Source organism: Pollachius pollachius (assembly GCF_949987615.1).
Source record: "Pollachius pollachius genome assembly, chromosome: 13".
NCBI classification, from domain to species: domain Eukaryota; kingdom Metazoa; phylum Chordata; class Actinopteri; order Gadiformes; family Gadidae; genus Pollachius; species Pollachius pollachius.
In genome coordinates, this window is record NC_136946.1 from 14825103 (window position 1) to 14851825 (window position 26723).

The 26723-nt window shown below is 45.1% G+C and overlaps 1 protein-coding gene across 3 annotated transcripts in view; it reads right to left on the minus strand.

The window, feature by feature from the left end:
• Positions 1–9151: 9151 nt before the first annotated feature.
• The window catches only part of vps50 (VPS50 subunit of EARP/GARPII complex), a 101407-nt gene continuing 83835 nt past the window's right edge, over positions 9152–26723 (minus strand). Inside the window, exons 23-29 of one of the 3 annotated variants that reach the window (XR_013812314.1) lie at positions 26362–26510; positions 21690–21786; positions 20290–20448; positions 17380–17501; positions 12572–12761; positions 10128–10714; positions 9152–9653 (exon numbers count right to left, since the gene is read on the minus strand). Coding sequence is in view for 2 of the 3 variants with exons in the window: in XM_079748792.1 (XP_079604918.1) it covers positions 10595–10714; positions 12572–12761; positions 17380–17501; positions 20290–20448; positions 21690–21786; positions 26362–26510 (837 nt within the window). In the remaining variant the exon portion in view is untranslated. Of the gene's footprint in view, positions 10715–12571; positions 12762–17379; positions 17502–20289; positions 20449–21689; positions 21787–26361; positions 26511–26723 lie in introns of all 3 variants that reach the window. The other 2 variants (XM_079748792.1, XM_079748793.1) reach the window with 2 other exon arrangements.

A 26723-nucleotide genomic window follows, 5' to 3' on the forward strand; every position in this document is an offset into this window, starting at 1 on the left:
AAAACACACAAAAAGGCAACAGTGAGTTGTAAAGAAAGGTCCAAGGTTTGCTAGATGTGAACAGTCATACACCATACCAGCACAAAATGGACCAATCCCAGTTTGTAATTAGGATTTTTCTTTTGTGGGGTCAGTGTGAATATATTTCTTACTAGTTTAGGATAAATATTAAGGTAAGGTTTCGAACCAAGAGGGGTGGGTGGCACCAATTCCTGCCGGCGTAAGCCGCCTCTTCCTCTCTTGATCTTCACACTCCTCTCCCCAGAACACCGTCCAGTCCATCCTCTCCCACGCTGTCCCACCTATGCGCCCCCACCCCCCTTGTTTCTTTGCTACAGTACACTTCTTGTCTTCCAGCCTGTAAACACCTCATGTTCCCAAATGATCGCCAATAAGAAATGCATTGAAGATGGAAACTCTGTCCTAGGGGATGTGTGTCGAAGTGGACAACCCATCAAAAGCCCCAAATTGACACTTTTATTTTTATATATATTTCTTTTTAGATAAAAGGATTTCTAATTACTTCACATCTGCTCAAGGAAACGCAATCAGGCGTGGTTCGTCTAACACAATGGGGTTCCCGTTCTTCCGCCACAACCATTCAGCTCGTACCGGGAAATCAAGTGCACCATCTTAATGAGAATTGGGAGTTTGGGAATTTTCCTCTTCTTAACTGTGCATCCATTCATGGTCGAATTAACAGGGAAAAGATATCAACAAATATGGCAATAAAGTAATTATATTGGAAGCATGTACGTGAGGGATGGTGAATGGTGAAGTTCCTCCGTTGAAAAGGATGGATACTTCTGATCTTTGGGAAAGCCAGTCCCAGCTGTGCAGGTGGGGTTGATGTGTTTCTGATGTTCTGCTTGGTTTCCATAAATGATCGTTCCAGCAGTAAGCAGCTGTCGCGCTGTCCTTCATTGCTATAGAATCGACAGGATTGATAGCCGGAACCACAGCTGCTCTGTGAAAATAAATTGTAGACTGCAATGACATCTATTTCCATAGAGACCTTCCTGAGCAACTTGCCCTTGAACCTAAAATCTACCCATGCACCCATCCACACATATACATAGACAGATAGACAGAAACACGACTGGTTGATACTATACTGGTACATGGCACACTAAGAAAATACCAAGCTAATCATTAGAGATGTAGACAATTCATAGTTTTGCTTCCATATTGCCTCATCCCTCACTCTTTGGTGATATTTGCGGATGAATGCAATGTCAAGACTGCTTTTGGTTCTGTGTGTGTGTGTTTCTTAAGAGCGGGGCTTGTCTTCTCTGCTGTCTCGTCACCATGATGTGCCTACAAAGCCAGTATTCAATAACTTTTAATAACTAAAGTCCCAGAACTATTCCTCCTTGATATTCCAGAGGCACATAGGAAATCTTTTCCTATTTTCTCTCCATGAAAGAGAGAGAGAGAGAGAGCGAGAGAGAGAGAGAGAGAGAGAGAGAGAGAGAGAGAGCGAGAAAGAGAGAGAGAAACAACAATTGAAAGAACGATTTATATAAATAGAGTTTTATAGATGGATTATTTTTTTAAATGCTTAATCAATGCACATTTTTATTTTCCATTCCTATGAAGATCTTGAATGGAATTTGAATTGAATAAAGAGAGCGAGGAAACAGCATGAGAGGATGAGTGAGGTGGACAGACAGACAGACAGACAGACAGACAGACAGACAGACAGACAGAAAGAGATAGAAAGAAAGAGAGGAAAAATGAATTGAGAGAAAAAAAAGTGCCTTTCTTTAACAACATTGGATAGTAGATGGACCTAAAAGTCGTGCAGATTTGCATTTGTTGAAAGCTGCCAAACACGACAAGCTTTCAGTCACTTATCTTTGCTTTGCACAGTGGGGTAATTGCTAAAGTAGCCGACAAACAACGCAAAACAAAAGAGGCACACGCTTCATCTTAAAAGGAGTACAAAAAAACATGGACACCTGATGGATGTGGTCAGCACTCATGAAGACGACAAGGAGCCACCTGTCTATGGCTCAAATCAAATAGGCCTTTCAAGAATATTGTTTCTCAATTGAAAGTTATTTCTTTACAAACTGCTACATTCTTAGCAATACTGAGCGTACTTTTTGACAAGTCAACCTCTTGGGAACAGGCACCGGAGGTTAAAGAAAGTACTTAAAAGGTGACTCTAATCAAGTCAAAATAGTACTTGAAGCCTCACCATGAGCACTTGAAGTATACTGGCATTCAGACAGAAAATATTCTCGCTCTCCTTTCCAGTGCTCTGTGTATTAAAATGCAGCAGATCCTAGTGATTTAGTATGCCAGTACACCGTAAACGTGGGGCTCAGATATAAATGAAGCAACCTCACAATTACTCAAGTATTTTAAAATGATGTAGTGGGCGATTAAATACTCCTTTTTGAATCGCAAGACGACACATCGGATGTTCGGCCAAAATTATTTTTGGAGCAATATATCTATAAAATGATTAAATACAATCATTGCTTTGGTTACGAGTCACCGTAATTTACTCAGCGGGGGAAATAATACTGTTTGGCTCTGAATCCCGACTGAAAAAAACAACATCTAAAAAGTTTGACCTCCCGTTAGAATTAGCTGACAGAATTTCAACCTCTCTCTCTCGTTCTCACAAATGCAAATTCGTCTCACTTTCGCTGACATGGTCTGGCGGCCTGCAGGGAAGACCCAGCGCGGCAGCCTTGAAGTACAGACCGCGGTGCTTAAAGTTAGGGCACCGCGCGGCATCGTTAAACAGCAGGAGAACGGCCCGGGGATCACCAGCGCTTGCAGAAGGATTCGGTACGCTCAGAGCTTTCCAAGGCACTCTGCGCCGTTTTACGAGGTGTCCAAGGCACAGTTGGAGACGCAATAACATGTTTCCGAGTTAGCGTTGCCCCCCTCTTCAAATCCAGTTTTTAAGACATACGGTTTAGCAAGCGTCTTAAATCCAACAACGCCTTGTCTTTAGACACCTAGCGGGAAGCCGACGGCCAGACACATTGCTCAGTGTGTGAGACTCATGCACATGACGCATGCAGAACACACCACTGGGGCAGTGCTTCCTTGCCTTCTCTTTCAGTCTTTCAATGTTTCTTTGTTTTTCTCCTTTATGCTCTAAACACTAACGATCAAATAAAATAAATCACAACAATGTTAGGCACTTAGGCGCACTGACAACTAGCTGTCACGTGTTTAGGGTTGAAGTGAGTTTGTCCCCTGAGGCCATGAATTAGCAGACAGGAGGGCGAGAGCCAGCGAGCCAGCCACTTGCTGCGAAGCGATAAGAGGTTGTTTACTGGCGTTCACACCGGCCCAGGGCGACGGGGATCACATAACCACCCAAGATCACAGGGCGGGGCTCGCTTCAGGACACAGGGGGTCAGTCCTGCCCTAACAATTCTATAATCTCTCGTACGAACGGGTTGCAGGCGCGCGCGCACGCACGCACGCACGCACGCACACACAGTGATACAAGATGACAACATAAGTGCAGGCTAGTTGTGTTTCCACTCAAACTGTGCAACCACAAACACCATCATTAGTGTTTTTTAATGTATTGATAGAATAGAAACGACGTGTTTGGTTCTGCAGTTACAAAGACATTAATATGATGTTGTAATAACACCATTACAAATTAAAGGCAATCGGCCCTCGCAGAGACACATTAGTAAGGCACAATAGCTTTGATGCTGATGAAGGGATAAAAAAAGGTCTAAGTAAAATAGTTAAAGATGTATAAAGAATTGTTGAGTGGAGGAGCTGGGTTTGTTTGGGACGAATGTTAACAGAGCTTGTGTGTTTGTTCACGTCAGCACCATCGTAGAAACGTCTCTCTCAGCCACATTCAAACACTAAAAACACACAGCTATCTCTGTGCCTTACATACACACATGCATAATAACTGTATTAGCTGTAACATAGTAGAACTAGACAAAACCTCATACATAATAAATTATATGGAAAGACAGCGTAATGTGCTTAACGAACCGCTGTGCTGCACTGATCTGTAAAGAGTTAAGTGACTTCTGGGGTGAACAGATAAAGTAAGATTACTTTGAAACATAGACAAATGATTTTGTTAAAGAGGAGATTTCATTAGCAAATGAAAAGAACAGTAAAAAACTTATTTTAAAAGCGCGCTGCATTGCCTGAGGCTTGTTAAATTGCTCACTGTGGACGGTAAGGTTGAGTCACCACTACAGATGATTTAGCAGAATCTGGGGTACATCCAAGAGCAGTTCAAGGCCCGCCATCGGTTTGCAAGCTTACGCTGTCTGGGGTTCATGTCGGCCTGGGAGCCCGTCCGCAATAGTGTAGTGGGACACAGCTTGGCCCGTGGTCAATATGGATCCCTGCCTGGACTCCTGCCTGGATTCCGTCCATTAAGATGGGCTTGTTAATGCGTAAAGTCCCATTTCACAACCGATTAAGAGCGGTCATGACCGCTGCGATCAAACGGCTCCCCGAAGAGGAGAGAGGGCGAAGAACACACACATAAAGTCCTGAGGAAAGAGAGCATCGCCTCTGCAGTACGGAGAACAGCACAACACAGTCTTCACTTTCACAACATCTGCTTAATGGTTTGTTTTTACAGGGTTAAACCATGGTCACCTGGTGTCGTGGCAGTCTTCATTTAAAGCAGTTGTTCATATTTTATCCAGTCCAAACATACACACACGCACGCACACATGCACACACACACACACATACACACACAGAACCTATAAAACCAAACAGCAACACACACACACCTCTACATAAACTCACACACATACGAGCTACAGGCTGTTCCTCTGTGAAACCATCACTGTTAATCCCCTCTTCATCCCCTTCCTCCAACATATTCCACGGAGAAGCCCTGGTGGTGGTGGTGGTGGTGATGGGGGTGGGGACGGTGGAGATGGTGGAAGTGGAGGTAGACATATAGTGCCCTAACATGTATTATATAGAAGCTACCATTGAAGAAGTGTTCATGTGTGTGGGAGATGTTTTGCGACGGGACCCAAGCCTTATGCTACTCCATGTGTTGTAGTCACATAGGAGTTAGTATTTCACCACATGGAAAAGGTACATTAATGTGGGAGAAAACCTATCGAAAGTTAATTCTTTATCTCCATCTCAAACCATTTGAAATTTAGCATCCATTTGAAACAGGCAGTGGGCCGCACGCACACACATGGCCACACACACACACACACTCACACACACACACACACACACACACACACACACACACACACACACACACACGCCCAAGTTAATGGAGCATCAAAGAGCAGGTTATTGAAGGGGTTTCTGTTATGGAGAGCTGTTAGCTCCGCCACGACCTGAATCCCATCACCCATTCCGGAGCATTCTGGAAATCATGAGCCCATCAGAAAATATTAAAAAAAGGAGGAAGGATAGGAGGAAAATACCAAATGGAGCCTGGGAATATTGAATTAATTGAAATGGATTGTTGGAGCGTAGATATTACAATACATTACAATAAGGAAGTAGAGCAACACAGTGAAGCTTGAAATTGCATGACATGGTATTCCATATGATAGCAGTTTGTAGAAGTCCTCAGTGTTTTCCGCTGAAGGGTTCAGTTGATGTTTGACTTGTGTTAGAATTATGATTCCGTTCAGTGAAGAAAAAGGAAAAATGAATCAGCCAAACTTTGTCTTTTCTTTACACACACACTGGCACATACTGAGAAAGCAGGTGAGCTATACTTTGACGCTACACAGGAGATGACATTTCTTTATACGTTTATTATCATAGTGTTGGCTCCCTGCTGGTATAACTAAATTAAATAATGAACGTTCAAATGTCACGTCCGGTACACATATTTCATATTTCATGTTTAATACTGAGCTCAAGCAAACAAAGATGAAATGCTATGACTTTGCTTGGCAGCAATGTGAGCTATGGCAGTGGGGCGACACTGCATTCAGTCACACAATATCACGACTTCTGTGTAGCTTATTGGAATATGCTGGATATAGCAACATGCACTGCGCTGTTGCCTCTGTCTATGGACCACCATTGTAAACGGTGAATAATGTTGTGTGTTTTTTATGAAGTCCTAATGTTGGGTTATTTTTATGTGTATGATTTTGGTTGAATGAATAGGACCAGAGAAAACCATGTAGTTGAATGTTCACTGACCAAAAACAGCTTAACAGTCAAATCAATAGGGTCGAGTTTCAAGAACACCGTATTATTATGATCCGTCGCAGAAATGGGTAAAAACTTTGGAGCATTTGGTTTTATGCTTGACTTTATAGCTCGCAAATGTCACGTTTATGGGACGTATTTATTTATTACCAGTTCCCAGTTGGCTATTGGCCCTTTGGTAGAATTAGAAAGAAGTTTTTTCCCCTCGGATGCTGTTTGCTTACATGTGTAAAGTAAGTTCAGGGACACACATCCTGTTTCAATGTTGGCACGGTTACCAACTCCATATGAAGGATAGTCTCTCCAGCATCAGCCTTCCACTGGTAGTATATCATCATCCAATAAGATTAAAGTGGTTGTATGTTAGCGGTGAATCAAATGAGGAGAAGATATTAAGACCTCTAAAGCACGATGAAGGTGGTGGAGTAATATAAAAATGTCTTCTCCAGCAAATCCCCACGTAAGCCACCTGTATCGAAAATGGGAAATAAAGCGCTAGGTTGCAACTTGGAACGAAATATCTTTCAATCAAGTACTCTCCCCATTTATTTGTCATTAACTCCAAGGAAGGAGTGCAGAGAGAGAAAACTGAAAGAAGAAATCCATACGAATTTCATAGAGAGAAACTCAATCAGGTGGGGATGTCGAACTGAGTGAGATGGCAGAGAGTACATGGAGCAGAAGCCTCAAGACAAGGTAAACATGAGGGTCGTTGACCCGGGGGAAGACGTTGCTACATCACCCGTCCTCTGAGGTGGCAAATTGTGCAGAACGGCAAAGTATCGATCTCTGTGCTTTGTGCAATAAAAAAAAACAAATCCTAACACTTAAAATAAAGACCATATGGGACAGATCAAAATGTGGATTAGGTGCAATAGTGCGATAAAATTATGACCCCAAGGAAGGAAAGTCAATACGGGCAAAATACACTTAGAAAATAAGCCTGTTTGATTTATTTATGTGACTTTCCTCATTGATTAGTCAAAGCTTTGTCATGAGATACACTTTTTACTTTCTGTTGCTGCTTGTGCATATTATGATTAAGCAGTTCATGTTAAAATATTGATGAATTATGCTAAAAATAAGTTATAGATTATAACCTATTTTACAACCTACTCTCGACGAATCATTTAAAATAACTTCTCGAGTCCATTCCTATCACTTGATATTTTAGCACTTAAACCGTTTGATGTTTTTATAGTTTAACTGCAGTTGTAAACATTTGCTTTCATATTCACCTATTTCAACATTGAGAGGTATACTTTGCCAGCACAGCGCATGTATTCCATAGTATGCCGTCTGTTGACATCCACATCAAGCTTTTGTGGCACTAATTTCCGACCAATCAAGCAGCAAATTAGTAACACCTGGCGATGCATTGACGGCGCCAGACTCTCTGCTGCAGAGACCAGCGTCCAATTAACCGCTCCACTCTGTAACGACAGTCAACAAGAAAGCCAATCAGCAGTTCAATCAGATCCCCACATTTGACGGGGTAAATAACCTATTATACATTGCGGAAGATAGCCCTATTCCAGAGATTATTGTGAAACGTTTCCATTAGCCCAGCGACCACACTTTATACAGAGCTTTTTGAAAAATACCTAAACAAACAGAGGCAACAACAAATCCAAAGACGATGATCTACATACTGGTAATTTGTTTCCCAAATAACTAGTTTCAATTTCTTGCTTCAGCAGCATGAGCGTAATCCTTTGTGGCCAGTAAATCCCCCCTCTTCGACTCTTTCCACGTAGCCTACTACTCACTGGTGTGTTTGACTCTAGCAAATGCCATTCGGAGAAAGTGCTCCTTCTGGACCCCGTTATTATTCCAGGACTGCTCTATGCATGGATGCTGTCCAACCGACTGGGGCATCGCGGCCAGCCTGACCACAGATACAAGCTCTAATAATGCCAGCAAAACAGTACTGTAACTTCCGGCACGGCTATCATTGACATGCGACGACAAGGGCTTTGGGTTTCATGAAAGTGCTATTGCAATGCGACTAATTATTGCTATTATTATAATCACAGACGTGTCACAGTCCCCTTAGACATTTTCCGATTTGACATTGCAGACAAAAAAACGTAAACCCATGAATAATTTCCCTCCTGGCCGTTTCACAACATAATTCTTCGAGATTAAGTCTGTCCCTGGTACTGTATAATTATCAATGTGTTGAAACTATTTAATGTCATCGCTGTGTGATGGTGTAGCGTTGGGGCGTTTACATACAGGATAATGAATGATCTGCCCTTTTCAGTCTGGAGAGCTGAGCAACACATACATGCACCGGAACAAATTCGAATTGTACAGAGACTCGTGTCTCGAAATCACACAAGGCCTTTTCTATACTCCTGCCGCTATAGCCTACATGGGCGGTGTGTTGAGAACTTTTGGATTTCGGTCCGGGGTGTAATTTCTATTCCGAGAGGGCATTTGAGGCAAAGACGACAAATCTGGCCATAAGTACAAAAATACAAATGAATTCACAAGCTGACACATAATCGACAGATCCCCAATCTAGACCCTATTGCTACTGTTAGCTTATTGGTTTGAACGCTTATAACTGTTGAAACAAACGATAAGTTTGACCGCAGTAAATTATATATTATATATAATTCAAATGCTCAAGTACACAAACTCTATGTACGATCCTACTAAACAGTCTCACTTCACACCTTTTATTCACCCTGTCTTGTTCTCACACTGGGAGACTTAATTAATTTGGCTGATGGCACTCGTGCACATATCCACATTAAAGTATCATTATGATGTGATATGCACTGCTAAACCCTAGTCCTTAACACGTGCTTTGATCAAACTGAGAGCACTGTGCGCAATGCGCTATTGACCATAACGGTACAGACATTATCCACACGGTTAACTGCAGTTCATTGAAAAAAAGGCAGCTAACAGTCGAAGAAATAAGGAAGAGTTGGACTGAGCGGGTTCAATGTTAGTGTTTATTACGATTGAAGAGTTTGGATTTAACCGTCACCATGGAATGCTGATGCTACGCAGAAGTTCACAGGAGCCATGACGCGGTTCTCAGTTTAAATATTCATATTATACTATAACATGTATACAGTTGACAGGTTACCAAGTACCGGACCAAATCTCACTTCCACTCATTTGTAAGATCAGATTCTGAACCCAAAAGAGATACGAGAAGCTGGAAAAAAACAAACAAATAAATACAATCTTGAAAATATGACATTACATCATACAGTATTAATCTTGGAAGTGCAAAGATAAAGAGTAGTTTCAGAGCAGGACAAACAAACAAAGGTAACTTAATTTTTCTGAAGTCCAAAATATGTCTGTCTTCCTTCATTCAAATGGGGACAATCATTCAGGCCATGCTTTCCAAAGCCTAGAAGGGAATATTTTTCTCTGTTAATGTTCGGCGGACTGAGTCATGGAAAAAATGCGTTGATCAATTCTCTGACTCACGAACAATACAGATCCATTGTTTCGCCCTGAACGGAGAAGCAGACACATTGATATGCAAGATTAGCGATACACTGGGCTCCTCAAAAAAGACTAAATATTCTTCTATGGGAAAATCAAATAAATACCCACATGGGATACAGCAGAAGACACAAACAAAAGGACAAGTGCAGTTGGTGCGGCTAAATAGTCAGCTAAATTGCTATAAACAAATATAGGTAATATTCAAAATCATATATTATTCATTGATAAAACAAAACATAGCATCCAGTTAGATAGGCACAATAAACAGAACCAAGATTTTACAAAGACAAAATACAGGGTATTATAACCTAAACCTTGGATAAAGGACACTGTACATGTCATTAGTGTGCTCTAGAGGTAGCCAAGCACACAATAAAGTACAGAATACACCAGCATTTTCTCCCAGCATTCTAGTTGTGTCCCACACGGAAAGAGTTGTGAAAATGTTTCCAATGGACCTGAATGAAATACATACGTACGTGCCAGAGGAGTTTTTCTTCACCTTTGATCCTTGGTGAAAACCGACAGCACAGATGTAATAATACAACAGCTGGCCCTGCCTTAACATCAGGGCGTTTACATCCAGAAAAGCGGTTACATGCATGAATTTTGAAACACCAGCGGTTTTGTTTGTATGCATAGTTGTCCCTTGAAATAAAATCACCATGGCGAAAAACAGGACAGCTAATTTACAACATAAACAAGTGTTTCGCTTTTAATGCAGCAGCTTTCCTAGTAAGCCCGATTACCACCACAACTCGCATGAGACCTGCATCTTGGTGATGACATGAGGAGCGATTCCCGCTACAGTGTTTGTTTTTTGAGCTGCACAACACAACCTATGTGTACAGTAAGCAGAAGATATGGACATTCGACGCGGAGCTTCCTTCTACTGGAGTGTGTCCCAGTGTAACTGGGTACGGCTGGGGGATCATCTCCTCCCTCTCTACCTCTTTGGCCGGTCGATATCGTCGATGGCCGACAGCAGCTTCTGACGAGCCTTCTTGTTGATGTGTGAGCCCAGACACACGTTGACCAGGTTGGCAAGCTGCTTCATGGAGTATTCCTGGAGGTGGGTTGGACGGGTGGGGGATTAAAAAACACACAAGACACACACGACACGTTTTATACTGTGCACCCTGTGTGACAAATCCTTGTCGTTTGGTCATTTAGCAGATGCTTTTATCCAGAGAGATTTGCAGCAAATAGGTCCCTTCTCACAGTGCTTTTCATCCGGGAAGAGACACAGGTGTCGCTCGTTACACTAATCACGGGCCTGCTCCTTTTATGTACTAACCCTAACGTGCATCAGTAGAAGACTTCTCTTTACCAGGGAAAGCCTCATCCACATTAATGTGTATATCTGTCCACTTATCCCCCCCCCCCCCAGAAGATGTCCTGTCCAAAACAAAGTTGTTAAAAGAAATGACTCTGTTCCACAACAGAGAACAAAATCGATTTTTAACAACGCTCACAGTAGCATTCCAGGAAAGTAGATGGCGAAAAACGTTGCCAAACTGGACATTAGGAGCAATCAAATACTTCTTCTTCAGCGGCCAATACAACACAGCATTGCCAAATCCAAAGGAAATAATCATTTTTTTGGATTGAGAGCTATTGGTCATAGTGTATTACAAGTCCACTCTAGCTAGACTTGTAAACATGTTCTATATTAAACCTAGAAGTGATGCCTGACTTCAATGGACCGATAGTCCACTGTGTCGGTAGGTTTCTAGCGCATGCTCAACAATTGGCATCTGTATAAACATGATGTCATGATTTCATCGATTTGCCAAACCTCAGTTTCCCTGGTCCACAAGAATACCCAGAAAACAAACTCCCCCCTGGAGAGGAGTTTTTCAAAGCTTTTCCTTTGCTTTGGTGTGGACGGTACGCAAACATGCATGCAAAGAAATGTCGACCTACTCGAAGACGAGGCCCTTAGTCCCCTTCCTTCGCACTGGTACATTACAGTAGCAGACTGTAGTTAGTGTTATGAGCTACACCTGTGTTCGTCACCATGACAACACCTGTGTGAAAAGTGCAAAGTCTTTCACCAGCTTTTCACCCAAGACTCAATTGCTCAGAGTTCACCTAGACTCTGCATAGCCTCCCCCCCTTACCCCCCAACCCTCTTTCGCACTTATTATATGTTGTACGTCCTTGCACTTAAAAATAGTACATAGTGTTGTGTTGCATCTTATTCTAGCTAGCTGTGTTGTATACGGGGAATGGGTTAACCTTAGCCTGAATAACGCCAGACCTCAATCTACATTGAGATGAGGTCTGGGAACCACACATTCATTTTCTCGTATTTCAGGCATGGTTTACGATTGCCCGGAGCCGTTTATTGGGCGCTACGAATGTCTATCATATGAGTCTGTACGTAGCTCATAGCCAATCAAAGCCTGTTGGTAGCAGGGCAAAGACATCCTTCTTGGTAATGAAAAGAGTTTAACGCCGAAAGTTGCTATTTTTTCTAAATAAACTTGCGTTCTAAACTTCTTAGAACACTATCTAAGGCTGCATCGAAATGTAACGCGTCTGCTGCCATTTTGGATCCATAAACTACAAGCTTCGGGGTGTTGCATAGACGTCGTCATCGTCTTGCCATCCCTTCCTGTTCTGTGATTGGTTCTCAGGCGAAAATCGGATCCATGGAATCCGGGCTGCATAGCAGCGCGAAATGAAATCGTGCGCAAGGCAGCATGGGCATACCCAGGCTAGGTTAACCTAGCAATTGTTAGTGCTTGGCACTTGGTTCTATAAGCATCCTTACTGTAGAGACAGCGATATATTATTTTTTCTTAAGTCGCTTTGGATAAAAGCGTCTGCTAAATGCCTGAAATGTAAATGTAAAGGTAAAAGGCTCTATTCAGGTCCACGTCCACTGGGGACCGGGCCGAAGTGGTCCTCCGCTCACCCTGTGGTTCTTGATGAACTGCTCCATGTCGTTCTCCGTCAGGTAGTAGGCCTTGATGTAGGTCTCCACAAAGTCCTTGTCGGGGATGGGCCGCAGGTCCGTCAGCCGCTCCAGCTTCATGAGGAACTGCTGGAAGTCCAGCTGCATCAGCGCACGCCCCTCGTTGCTGCACTTCTTCACGTTAGCGTAGCTGGGGGGGGAGACAGGAAGAGTGAGCACGGTGGAGGTCACTCAAATCCTCAGTCTGCTGCAGGCTCAAAGGCCATTACAGGGCCTGTGTTATTCGAGGCCACCCCCAGTACTACGCTCCCTAAAGGCCAAGGGAACGTCCCCAAAGACTTTGGTGTCAACTAGTGTAGAGAAGTACTTTTCCTAGACCTTGCTCCTGAGCCTGTGGTGAAAGCCTGATGACACACCTTATATACGTTACAACTATTCAAAGCAAATACAATTTCATTTTTTCTTTCTTTTGACAAACGTAACTATTGTAAGTCGCTTTGGGTAAAAGTGTCTGCTAAATGCCCAAATGTAAATGTATAATTACACCTGATCAACATTGACGTAATAACAATAGATACAGCCGATCCAAATGTTAATAAATAAAACTAAAAAGATACAAGAGAAACCACATTGAGAGGTTCCCCACAGGATCGGTACAAGAGATCCTCGACAATCTCACCATCATACAAAAGTGACGTTCAGGGTTATTCAACCTCACTGCCACACAGGTAAACATAAGGGTCCTTTCAGGTCTGGGCTGTAATGAATAATACATATGAAGGACAATTCCAAAATGTAATATATAAACACTGAACAGAAACAGCACGTTGTAGAGACTACAGACTAGTTGAACATTCATGTCTGGATTTCCCCATGATAAAGTATCTATGTTTAGACACATTTTTAACGCAGGAGCGCACGTTTGCCGAAGCAAATGTCTTCTACATCAAAGCAAGGCTATAAGTCGACAAGCTGTGTATTGAATCAAAAGCATCCCTGAACAATTGTGCCCAGTTTACTTCACAGTATGTGAAATGCATCGCCTTCCAAATCAATTAGTAACACGAGAGCACACTGTTGTCAACAGACTTGAGATAATTAGCGGATCGGTGAGCATTTCTATGCTGCGAAAGACATATATCGATACTCTGGTCACAGGGGGTGTGTGGGTGAGCTCCCTTTCTCTTCTGGAATTCAAGATTTTGTACCTTCCCAAGGTTAACTTATGTCTTTTAGCATTAGTCACGGTGCCCACTCGACCATGACGGAGCATTTTATCACATAGTGAGTGCATGCCCTCTTAAGCGCGAGTGTGTTTGTTTGTGTATGTGCGTGCGTGTGCGCGTGCACAAGCATATCCATTCTAGCAAAGATTCCTCGAAGGCTCCCCGCTGTGCTTGCAGTGAAGTACTGAATGCTCATTCGTGCCATTGTTTACCAGCTGGTCCGTTGTATTCAACGTTGCTTCTTCAAAGCGATACATATTCCTCCACCAGATCATCCACCCCCTCTTCCGCCTCTGCATCAATTCCAGCTTGTCTTTTCTCCTCCTCCGTAAAACCTGGAGTCACCTGTCCCTCCCCCTGTAGCCCTGACTAATGCCTGCCCCAGCTGTGCTGGGAGCAGCAGCAGCCAGCGGTGGGACCCTAGCTCCAGAATGCTAACTAGCGCTTGGATCCCACAGGCCAAGCCTTCCAGGAGGACAGGGGGAGGTGGGCACAGACATAATTAACAGCGTGTTGCAAACCCTGGGGCACAAAAACAAATCTGGGCTCGCCGTGTCTGGTTGGGTGTGCGCAAAAAAGGGAGTGGAGGTGCGTCGGTGAATGACTGACTGTGTTGTTGAGTGTGCGTTGTGTTTAATAAAGGTCCATCCGAAAAGACTAACCAACAAGGACACCTATCGTTCCCTAGGCTTTCTTTGCAGCCAACTAAAATTGCTTTTGTTCCAAGACATGCAGAGGCTAACCTGGGAACCAGACAGATCAACAAGCATGTTTATTATTTGCATACAAGCCCCCCCCCCCCCGTGCGAGTCGGGCCAATCACAAACATTTGCATAGAATGGGACAGGTTTGATACGATGAGCTCTGCAGTCTACCCTATGGGAGCACTGTTGAGGCAGTTTTATAAAAACCTAGATGGCTGCATCTGACATGTCACACGTTTCCTTGCTCTGATTGGTTGCAGGTCTATCCAATCATGTCTGGAGGCATTTTGGTCAGCGGCCGTCGTTAAACCACCATGCATATTGAACATATATGGAGAGGCTCCAGACGAATATGGACGCATTGGGAAATTGGTCTGGCGATGATCCAATAAGAAAGTATATAATATTCATGTTTAATATGCATCTTTCCCTGATGCATCCATGAATTCCATCATCTTGCGGATGTCTGCTGTGCACAAAAGTGAAGCGGAGGAGCATGTTTACCACAGCCATTGTTGACACAGGCGTGTGTCCTGGATTTATCAGTATTTCTGTACATTGGCTGCAAATACAGAGTGGCATGAATGGTGAAAATGAGGACAGAAGCTAGGTAGTCTCAAGGAGAGAGAGAATAAGAGAGGTAGAGAGAGGTAGAGATGTAGCGAGGGAGAGAGAGAGAGCTTTAAAGACACGTATGGAGGAACCGAGAGAAAGGGGAGAACACAAGTCTACATTTTGCTTATCTTATCTCGTCAGCACACAGCCAGCGACCCATTCCGTTCCCCCTTCCCGCTGTTCCCCGCAGTGCCTCGCTCAGGAGATGGAAACGACTCCATTTTAATTCATGCCGAGCAGATGTCTGAACCCGCGCAGGATAAACAGTCTTTAAAAAGAAGAAGAACTCAATGCAAAACTTGAGCGAACGTTATGGGCGAAAACAGTGTGTCTCTACAGGTTGAAGAGAGCGAGGCCAAAGGTGATGCAATAGGTCAGTAGGGAAACAACCTCTGCTTATTTACGAGTTTGACCATGGCCCCGGAGAGCCAAGGGACCTTGGGACTCGGTCCAAAGAAGAGGGGGGGAAAGGGAGACAAACTCAGGGGATGAATGTTCCACACCTTCCAAAGTTCCCAGGCTATAAATCAAGCCGTTCTGCGGATACTGCATTAGCCTATGCTCTGAGTGATAAAGAGAGCCACGGCTGTAAACTAATATTGGGTAAGTGGTTGTTGTTTTGGAAATGTACACACACACACACACACACACACACACATATATATGCAGGCACGAACGTACAGGCACACACGCACACACACACAAATGCACACACACAGACACATAAACTCACACAGTCGCACACACACAGACACATAAATGTACACACACACACAGACGCCGTACACGCACACACAGACACATAAACGCACGCACACACACACACACACACCAAAAAATAACAGAACTGACAAAGGGCTTTTAATAAGCGAAAAAACGTAGCATGTAAACAACTCGGGTAGAAGCTCCAAGCGTCTGCAGAACGTCAAAGCGCTCATCGAGGCTGCGCAATTGATGCGCTGAATAAAAGAACAGGACCACTTGTGCAACAGGATACACCACTTGAAACACCTAAAACATGTGTTTTCTTCACGCTTTTGTTCTCTCGCCAAGCTTCGTCAGTCGATAATCCTTTGTGAGGCTCACTTTCAGGTTGCTATTTTTTTTACATATTCTCTCACTGAGCAGGGGACGAATGTGTTCGGATCCACTGAAGTAAGGGAGCTCAGCGTGTGAACCGATCAGTGGCCAATATGTAGACACATGGAAATGACCTGGCAGGTTGAAAGGCTAAAGCAGCAAGGGGGGGGTTAGTTTAGATAGTAATATCTATAATATCCACAGGGGAAACAGGACCTGTAGGCAGCCTCAGCCACCAATTCATTTACGGTATTCTATCTAGCATTTGTGGTGAAAACATTACTTTGAAGTATGTGTGTGCGTGTGTGTGTGTTTGAAATGCAGGGAACCATTAAATGACTTCCAGGGCTCTGTGCGGATGAATACTCCAGTTTTCAAGGGGAGCGCACCAAAGTTCAACCTGCAATCAATTGCTTTTATTTCCTGTAAGCGCAGGATAACTTTGCGCGTCAAAAATAACAATGTTTAGCCTGCTTGTTCAATGGAAGTCACAGGTTAGACCGACTCAAGTTTGACAGTTTTTAACCATCGCTCCTCTGAATGTGCAACACTTGTTGTCAAAAGGTGCTGTTGGTTAGATTCAAGAGCTATTGCAAGCCTGTGATTTGACTTAGAAATGGCCTTGCAATCCGTCAGCTTTCAGAGAGTGAAATGTGCTGAGAATATCTTTTTTCAGTTGCCTGCGCCTGCATTTGTATGAGCCAATTTCGATTTAAGACGCTTCCCGGCTAATTGCTGACAAATCAGGGTATCTCTTCCCTGAATAACAAGTGTGTGAAAGGCTGAACTTCTCAATGGCAGAGATACATATGGAGGGTGGAAGGGAGCCAAGTTGGGGGGGGGATTTTATTTTGGTAGTTTAATTAAGAAAATCTTGCTCCACTTCTGCCCTCTCTCTGTACAACTCTCTAATCAATACGAAGCGTCGCACAAATCAAGGAGCGTTCCAGAACACCATCACCATTAGTTGAAACGGAGCCAGAATCCTCCACAGCCCTTCCACATGACGTAGTTAGAAGGGCAAATTCAGCCTCAAATAGCACCTGATTACCTTTGAACAGGCGGAGATGACTCATGACCGGTCTAGACAATGAGGACTGCAACCTTCAAACAACACCGGCATTACGACCCGGGTTCACTGAGGAAACGGGAAAGTGATTGAAGGACTGATTGAGTGACTCACCCCTCCACCAGAGTGCGATTGGCCAATCGGATGCAGTGCTCCCAAAGGACGTTGGAGACGGCCAGGGGGATGCGCACCTGTCTGGACACATCACCCAGCTGCGCGTTGAACTGCTCGAACTCCTGGGTGAGGAACCAACATGGAGAAAAACAAGGAAAAGGGAGTGAGTGTTCATGAGATCGTCATTTCAGCAATCGGTCAAGGTTTATTATTGCCGCGCTCGACTTTGACGCAGAATCATTCAAATAGACTGGCTCCCACTGAGATTTCATTCGATTCTTAGCTCTAGGGTCAATATCACATCCGCTTTTAACAAGGCATCTCAGGCCTCTCAGGCCTCACATTTTGTTCTGCACAAGATATCCCGGGAGATCCCTTCAAGACAAGATGGCCTCCACCACTACTCCAGCACGGAGGCATCAATCATGCAGGTGTTTCAACAACTGGCTCGCTTCACGTTCAAACCCAAAGTAAAGCAGAACCATTCCAAAAGAAGGAAAACTGTTGGCCCGAATCTGTCCATATTATATTCTTTCCACCGTTCTCTTGAAGATAAATAAAAACCTCAGGAATGGAAATGTGTGTGGGGAATGGAGGGAAGAGGAAAGAGGAGGGAGGATGTGTGATTCATGTCGGGGCCCTCTAAACAATATCACCCTGCATGACGGACGATTATCCAAGTTCCAGTTATTTACCACGGCATCCGTGTGCGCCTGACGCTTCCTCTCTCGCTGCAGATATAAATTATGAATTAAACGCTGCAATTATGATATTAGGCGTACATGTGCACTTTGATGGGGCACAGCGGGGCCTGTCAGGGAGAGGCAGGGAGTGAAAGAGTGAGGGACGCTGCCTTGGGGGAAACTGGGCAGTGATTGACTTGAATTCAAAACTACTACTACACTAACCTGAGAGCACGAAAAAATATGTGTAAATCTGTGCACTCGGATCGGTAAAGCCTTCGCACAGATTGGTCAAGTGTGATGGTGGATTGGTAAACCATGTGCACTGATCTGAAATCCCCAGCACTCTTGGGTAATTCAGCAGAGGGAACAGCCTAGGACCACGATGAACACTTCCTCACAGTAAATCCAGTTCATCGGGATTCAAGCCAAGTTTGATGAAGTTTCGAATCACCATCGATGCACATAAGAGCTTCGAAAGTTCCACAACACAAAGCTTTATCAAAATATCAAAGATTCCACTCATTAAATCTGCCCTTGAATCTAGATTAATCGGTGCAGACAGAGTCATGATATTTTTCATCATGTGACCCAAGGCGTGCTGCGTACAAAACAAACCTTTACGCACAGAACAATCTATCCTGCAGCATGCGATCAAGGCATGCATACGTAACTAGTTTTCTCTTGTTCTACCACAACATAATGACCTCTTATTTCATTCAGAATAAAATAGTTTGGGGTCGGTAGGAGCGCTTTTTCTTTTTCCCCCACTAAAGTCATTCCCATACCCGCCTGCATTTCCCTGTCACTCTATATGCAAATAAGTGCAGATTCCAAATGCCACTGATCAACGCGCATTCATGAATAAAGCATTCCCCTGTGTGGAAGTACAATAAAATATTCCCGCAATAACTCCTTGTCACTTGCTGTTTAAAGCGGAATGTGTATGCCATTATGTTCCTGGTTGCACGACGGAGAACACCATTAGCTCTCGGCCGACATAGATCTTCATCCGTGGGTTTTGTAACGTACAGTGGCACTACATCACCGTGCCTGTCGCCGTCACGTGTAACCAAGCCCATCAGTGGGAACATTAAGATATGTGTACTGTGACAGCTTTAAGCTAAGCTGTGCGGCACGGAGACCACTCTTCTCCCGGTCACTTGTTTCATGGTGAATTAGCCGGTGAACAGCCGATGTAATGGCAAGGGCGGACAAGCCCGAAGTTGAATCGGACCAGTTGGATCTGTCGACGTGAACACATACGCGCGGCAATGGAGTTTATTTTTAAGCGTGTTTTATTTAGGTACTTCATATATCTGCAAACCAGCATTCACATTAACACGTGTCAGTCCGGCAAGTGGTGGACTGATTTGACCCCTGTTTGGCGGTTGAAAAAATGCAGGCTTACATGTTAAACCAATGGCCTGATGGATTCATCCATCCTGGCCGCTAAAAAGACTTCCAAAGAATTCCAAAAGTACATTTTGGACTCGCTCCCAACGGATTCAGGACGGCTAAACAGATGGGGTTCTTTATTTGTATTTTTTTTAAACATGCATATTCAAGCGAGGTGGATTGGAAGAGTTCTGCTTTTTGCTCGTAAATAACTAATAGCCCACAGGTGACTGCACAGAGTCACCGTGGGATGCGGACCGGTATCTGTTAGCCTCTCAGAGAGCGCTTACCTGTGGCGCTGCTACGGGCCGATATAAAATACATGAAGGCATAAGCGGGCAGCATGAATAAAAATACAGTTTTTGGGGCGAAGGGAAACCACAAGTCTTTCCCAAACAGAGTGAGGGGAAAATAGGAGGAGGCTGCACTGCCTTCTCTCTCTACAGGCATGGCAGGAAGTGCTACATTTGGGGCCCACGGTGTATAAATTATTCACAGAATGGGAAATAATTCATAAGTGGCACGGATGGATATATATATATAAATATATATACGAACAAACCTCCATAGAGGAGTTGACACTGAACTTGATAATGGCAGGGGTTGCCGGGTTTATTATAAGCATCCCATTACTTATGCCACCGCCGGTCACGGATGGAATCCATTTACTGGCCATTAACTACAGCTACCGTGTTCAAATAAACAACCCTTTACTGTACCCTGTGGTGAGCTGTAGCTGCAGAGTACACCGTACGACCACCGCTCCAAGCAGACCAAGTGCAGCCATTTGCAGTACATTTTTCTTTAAGCACCTTTTTAGCCCATTTACCTTCAGCAGGATGTCCACATAGACGTTGTGCTGGGACATTATCTCCCTGATGTCCCACTTGACCCCGGACATCATGAGCAGCATCTGCTCGTAGTCGATGGCCTTGGCCGCCACGATCCAGTAGATGGGCTTCCGAAGCTCGCTGGCCGTGGACACCGTCTGGGAAGGAGAAGGGTAGAGAGGAGGTGGGAGTGAGATGAGCACGGAGCAACAGTAACAGAACAAGATCTTCAAATAAATGAAATGCTTTTATTTTGACAGGCCAAAACGCGGAATATCTTGTGGACAAAATAAAAGCTCATGTCGATGTTCGCAGCGGTTAACGTAGGGGGACATTAAAACGCATGCGAGTGATCGTTAAAACAGCCGACGCGAAAGCAGTGATGGCTTCACCACCGGCTGGTTATTTTCCTTCTTGCTAATAGAGATGAGGGGGGGGGATGAGGTTGGAATCTGGCAGGCGGTTCCGATGTGATTTGACCATCTGGAATACGATTGGCAGCCTTGTTTTTTCTTTTCACAGATTCTTGACAGTTATGAGTTAAGGAGTGAGCACCGATGGGAGATGTGTAGGTTGTATGGGTTTTCCATGTGCTGTGTGTTTAGAACACACAGACAGAGACAGAGACAGAGAGAGGTTTTCAAGATGTAAGTCCCTGAAGAGTCCTCTGTGGCTGTCCGCTAGTCCAGTCACAGCCTGATTAGAACCACGGTGCTGGTAAACGCCAAGCTAGACGTATTAAACGTATGCTGAATATGCAATACACAATAATAATGAATACAGAACATTGGACAGAACTTGTGGTTCCATCTCTCTTGGACATTATTACAATTTTTTAAAATATTAAGAATAATAAAAATAATAATAATTGGCCGGTATTTCAACCTACAGCAGATTTTTCATTTTCCAAAAAGCCAAATGTGTATTAAAAAAACGAAGTAAATACATGTGTGTTTAAGACTAAATGGAAAAAGTCTGCGTGTAGTTTCTCCCAACTCTAAATCCACAAAATACAGGGCAGAAAAACTGAATTTGGGAGTTTTGTGTATTTGTGTTACTTTGTATATTGTTGTATATTGTATTGTTGTCTCTCTAGGCCCATGAGCAAATGCAGTTGTACAATACTCAAAGCCTTTAATGTACTCAACTCTATTAACAGCCCTTTGGAAAAGAATGAAATAGCAACCTCCTACCTGATAAAAAAAATGTTAATTAAGCCAAATTTAAGCGGGGGGAAACAACCAAAAAGTAAATACCATGGGTAATACTGCTCTGAGTCTGATCCAGCGATGAACCCACCATGAGACATTGTTACCCTTGAACAACGTCACTGGTGTACACACCACCACGGAAAGCTATTAGGCATCACATCAGAGGTATTGGTGGATCTGTGTCGTACCTGGGAGTAGAACTGCTGCAGGAAAGGCTTCTTCACAGCCGGCATCATGCTGTCCAGATGGGCCTGCAGAGAGTCAAACTGCTCTGCCAAGAACACCCTTCAGAACATAAACACACACATAAACATTCTTTTAGATGTTTGGACCCTTTAACACCAAAAAAAAAAGACATCCAATCACCATGATAGCCTTTTCAACTGATGTTTTCTTCAGCTGAGAGTGTTCTGCGACCGACAAAAATTGCATTTGTGTATAGCTATAAAAATATATTTGTTATAATGCTGATGCCTCACACATCAAGAACGTTTCGTTTTTTGAAAACACTTGAAAACACTTTTCCATCCATTGGTAATATGTTCAAAGCTAGGAGCTTGTTCGCATCTGTGACAAGATTAAAATAATTATATCTGAATATATGAAAGCACATTCACAACGGGGCTCAGCGTAGGCGAGTATCCCCGAGTGCGTCAAGAGTTCAGCCGGCAACGTTACTGCAGCTCCGGGTAGAAAGGTCGCTCTGTGAGTCACCCACACACTTCCACAACGTAGACACAATGATAGTATTCTGGAGGATCTCGGGCTACAACCAACACAATTACACTCGGGTTCAATGAGGAAACCAAATGAAGCGTATAAATAACCATAAAACAGCCACTCCACATGAAGCGTAAACACGTGGGGTACACCACTGACGTATAACGGCCAGCTAATGTCGCTTGTCATTTGAGACGTTGCAGATCTACCAAACAACCTCTCTTGATCTTTGAGGCTTCAATGAGACCATTTATATATTTATATTATGCCTCCATTTGAGTCGCTGCTATAGAAAATAATAGCATTCATATTCCCTGCGTGGTTTTCAATGTATGGCCAATTATTGTCGTGACTGTTTGATGACAGGGGGTAAGATGGTTGTTAGAGGTGGTTCTGGGTAAGATGGTTGTTAGAGGTGGTTCTGGGTAAGATGGTTGTTAGAGGTGGTTCTGGGTAAGATGGTTGTTAGAGGTGGTTCTGGGTAAGATGGTTGTTCGTTCTTCTGTTAGAAGAAAGGGGGACGCGAGAGAACAAGGGAGAGAGGGAGGGGAAAGTGGCGGATTTCCATCTTGAACCCATATTATTAATAATAATATGTCTGCCCGCATGGAGGAAGGCAAATACACATCTTTACACCAGATACATTGGCAAGCGCACACACACACACACACACACACACACACGTGCTCTGAATGACGAGAGGAAAAACAATTATTAGCGACATTCTTCACTGATTAGAGTAACGACAAGACGCTAAATGTCAGGTCGACCCGGAGCAGCCCAGCACCGGGACACGCTCCTCTGGGGGTCAGCGTGCTCTCCATGCTCAGCCAGGACCCCCAGGACGAGGGTCTGTACGCATGCTCTGGCTGCTACCCCGGGCTCCAAATGAGGCATGCTGGGGCTGGGTGGAGGGGAGGCGATGGGTGGAGGGGAGGTGATGGGTGGGGGCTGGGTGGAGGGGAGGTGATGGGTGGAGGGGAGGTGATGGGTGGGGGCTGGGTGGAGGGGAGGTGATGGGTGGAGGGGAGGTGATGGGTGGAGGGGAGGCGATGGGTGGAGGGGAGGTGATGGGTGGGGGCTGGGTGGAGGGGAGGTGATGGGTGGAGGGGAGGTGATGGGTGGAGGGGAGGCGATGGGTGGAGGGGAGGTGATGGGTGGAGGGGAGGTGATGGGGCTGGATGGAGGGGAGGCGATGGGTGGAGGGGAGCTGATGGGGCTGGATGGAGGGGAGGTGACGGGGTTGGGTGGAGGTGAAGGGGCTGGGTGGAGGTGAGGTGATGGGGCACGCTGGGCTCGTGCACTAGCTCCATGGAAAGCTCTATAATATAAACAGCTTCTGCACGGGGCGAGTCGGCCAGAGCAGCCGGGGAATCCGCGGTAGAGTAAGAAAAAAACGAAACGAAAACAAAGTAAAGGAAAGGAAACTAAGTGCTGTCAGAGCTCGCGCTTACGTCGTTAAACCCTTAATCAAGCACCTCGTTAAACGCTTTAATATGCCTTGCTGCAAATACAACATGTGCTTTAACTCTTTTATTTTATTGGACCTGCGGGTAAAATCACACAGAAGACGTACTTGCGTGTGTTTACCTTTAAAAAAACACACACACACACAAACACAGACACACACACACACACACACACACACACACACACACACACACACACACACAAACAAACAACCCTAGATACACCGTGTTACAGTCCCTGATTGTAGTACGATAACAATGAAAGGGAATCTTCACCTCACAGTGCCCTTAACGTTGATCTGAAGTTTAGACCCCCTCACCCCATCACCACCTCCGCCCTCACCCCACCACCACCTCCGTCCTCACCCCACCACCACCTCCGCCCTCACCCCATCACCACCTCCCCCCTCACCCCATCACCACCTCCCCCCTCACCCCATCACCACCTCCCCCCTCACCCCATCACCACCTCCGCCCTCACCCCATCACCACCTCCGCCCTCACCCCATCACCACCTCCGCCCTCACCCCATCACCACCTCCGCCCTCACCCCATCACCACCTCCGCCCTCACCCCATCACCACCTCCGCCCTCACCCCATCACCACCTCCGCCCTCACCACACCACCACCTTCGCCCTCACCCCATCACCACCTCCCCCCTCCCCCCACCACCACCTCCGCCCTCACCCCACCACCACCTCCGCCCTCACCCCATCACCACCTCCCCCCTCACCCCACCACCACCTCCGCCCTCACCCCACCACCACCTCCGCCCTCACCCCATCACCGCCTCCCCCCTCACCCCACCACCACCTCCGCCCTCACCCCATCACCACCTCCCCCCTCCCCCCACCACCACCTCCGCCCTCACCCCATCACCACCTCCCCCCTCCCCCCACCACCACCTCCGCCCTCACCCCATCACCACCTCCCCCCTCCCATTCTAATCTGGTCTCCATGAGCTACAGTGCTGGACAGGGCGTGACCTTTAGCAGCATGGACATCACGGCCGCTGTATGCTGGACATGTCTGAGGATCCATAGGCTGGGGTAACCCTAGGGCCCCGCTGCCAATGTTGGGGTTTTGCTCTTTCTATGCTAGCGGCAGAGAGCCGGCATGTGTCGGTGTAAAGGGAGTGTTAGCACTATGCTCTTCAGTTATACACCTTGTTTTTACTCTCTATTGTTTTGGATCAGATATGTTTCTTTGCGTCTGACCGGTCATACTGTGAGATGGGTGTCATCCTGGATAGCACCCTATTATTCCAGTCCCATATCCATAATGTCACTCGGTCAGCATACTTCCACCTACGTAACATCTCTTGCCTGCGCCCATCTCTCTCCCCCAACAGTGCTGAAGCTCTGGTTCACTCCCTGGTCGCATCGCGTTTGGACTACTGCAACGCTCTCCTCTTTGGTATGCCTGCTAAGTCCTTACATAAATTACAACTGGTACAAAAACCTGCAGCCCGTATCATTACTAAAACCCCCTCCCTCAGTCACATAACACCTGTCCTGCAGCAACTCCATTGTTTCCCCATCAAATATCGCATCATCTACAAGATCCTGCTTCTCACTTTCAAGGCCATCAACAATCTTGCCTCTCAGTATCTTACCGAGCTCCTCAAAGACACCCACCCGTTCTCTCAGATCCTCTCCCTCCATCCAGTTCACCCTCCCACCTGCTCGCCTGGTTACCATGGGGTCAAGAGCATTCAGTCGCTCAGCCCCCCACCTCTGGAACTCTCTTCTTCATGACATCCAACACTCCAGTTCCATTATCACTTTCAAATCTCACCTTAAAACGTATCTATTCAGACAAGGATGCTCCCTTTAAGTCAGTTGCAGTCTTGGGACTAGAATGACCCCACTCTTTTCTCTTGTACACTGTTTTATTATGTTGTTGTTGTTTTTTTGCTTGCTCTTATGAATGTTTGATTTTGTAAGGTGACCTTGAGTGTCAAGAAAGGCGCCCATGAATAAAATGCATTATTATTATTATTATTATTATTATTAGATGTCAGATTGAGAATAAGAACAGCCTTATTCTAAATTGCTAAGAAGTTATATCCAACAATGAATGCAGAGTGTGTGTGTGTGTGTGTATGTGTGTGTGTGTGTGTGAGCAAGAGTGCGAGATAGAGAGATAGAGAGATACAGAGCGAGAGCAGATTGAAAGCAAGCCGCCAGGATACCCTGGGCGTATAACAATGATTCATTGAGACTAATTATGTATAGTTATTCAGCGTCTACTGGAGTTTAAACCATAATAGTCGATTACAGAGTCATCCAACTCAACCACCCCTCCCACACACACACTTGGTTTATACATTAATTTATGAAACCATTCAAAGTTCCCACGTGATGCTTTTTTCACACGCCTCGCTTGCTGTCAGAATAGTTTGGAAAAGGTTTGATTTTAATGATTGACGAGCTCCTTGGAAGAAGGGTGAGGGTTATTCCAAGAGGGTGGTTTGTAGGAAGGGGGAAGGGAGAGTGTAGGGGCTAGGGTGTTCCGCCCGCGGCTCAAGGGTACTGGGTTCGATCCCCAACGTCCCCAGCCCATCGAGAACATCCTTGATCGGGAGGGCTGAGGTCCACCCTGCTCCCTTAATAATAAACTGTGAATCCACCTGAGGTCGAGAACGAAACACTAGTCAATTTTACTCACAGAGACTCTGTTGCTACCACCCTCTGAGCCAGGCCATACAGGGTCCCGCTTTTGGTGAGGACCACCAGTTGGCTGAGGTGGGGGGGGGGCACCTTCTCCTTTCGGTCCTCCACCTGCCCGTGGACCCCCGCGCTCTCCCCTGCGGACTCCTGGGGGGAGGGGAGAAAAGAGAGAGAGAGAGAGAAAAAGTTAGCCCTGAAAGAAAATAAAAGCAATAAAATAAAGCAAAAACCCATTCAAGTGTGTAAACTTGACCAGATTTTCGATTGTGGACTAAAAGCACATTTAGGCAAGGCAACTTTATTTATATAGCACTTTTCATTCAAGGGCGCAACATTTTTTATTTCATGCACTTTTCATAC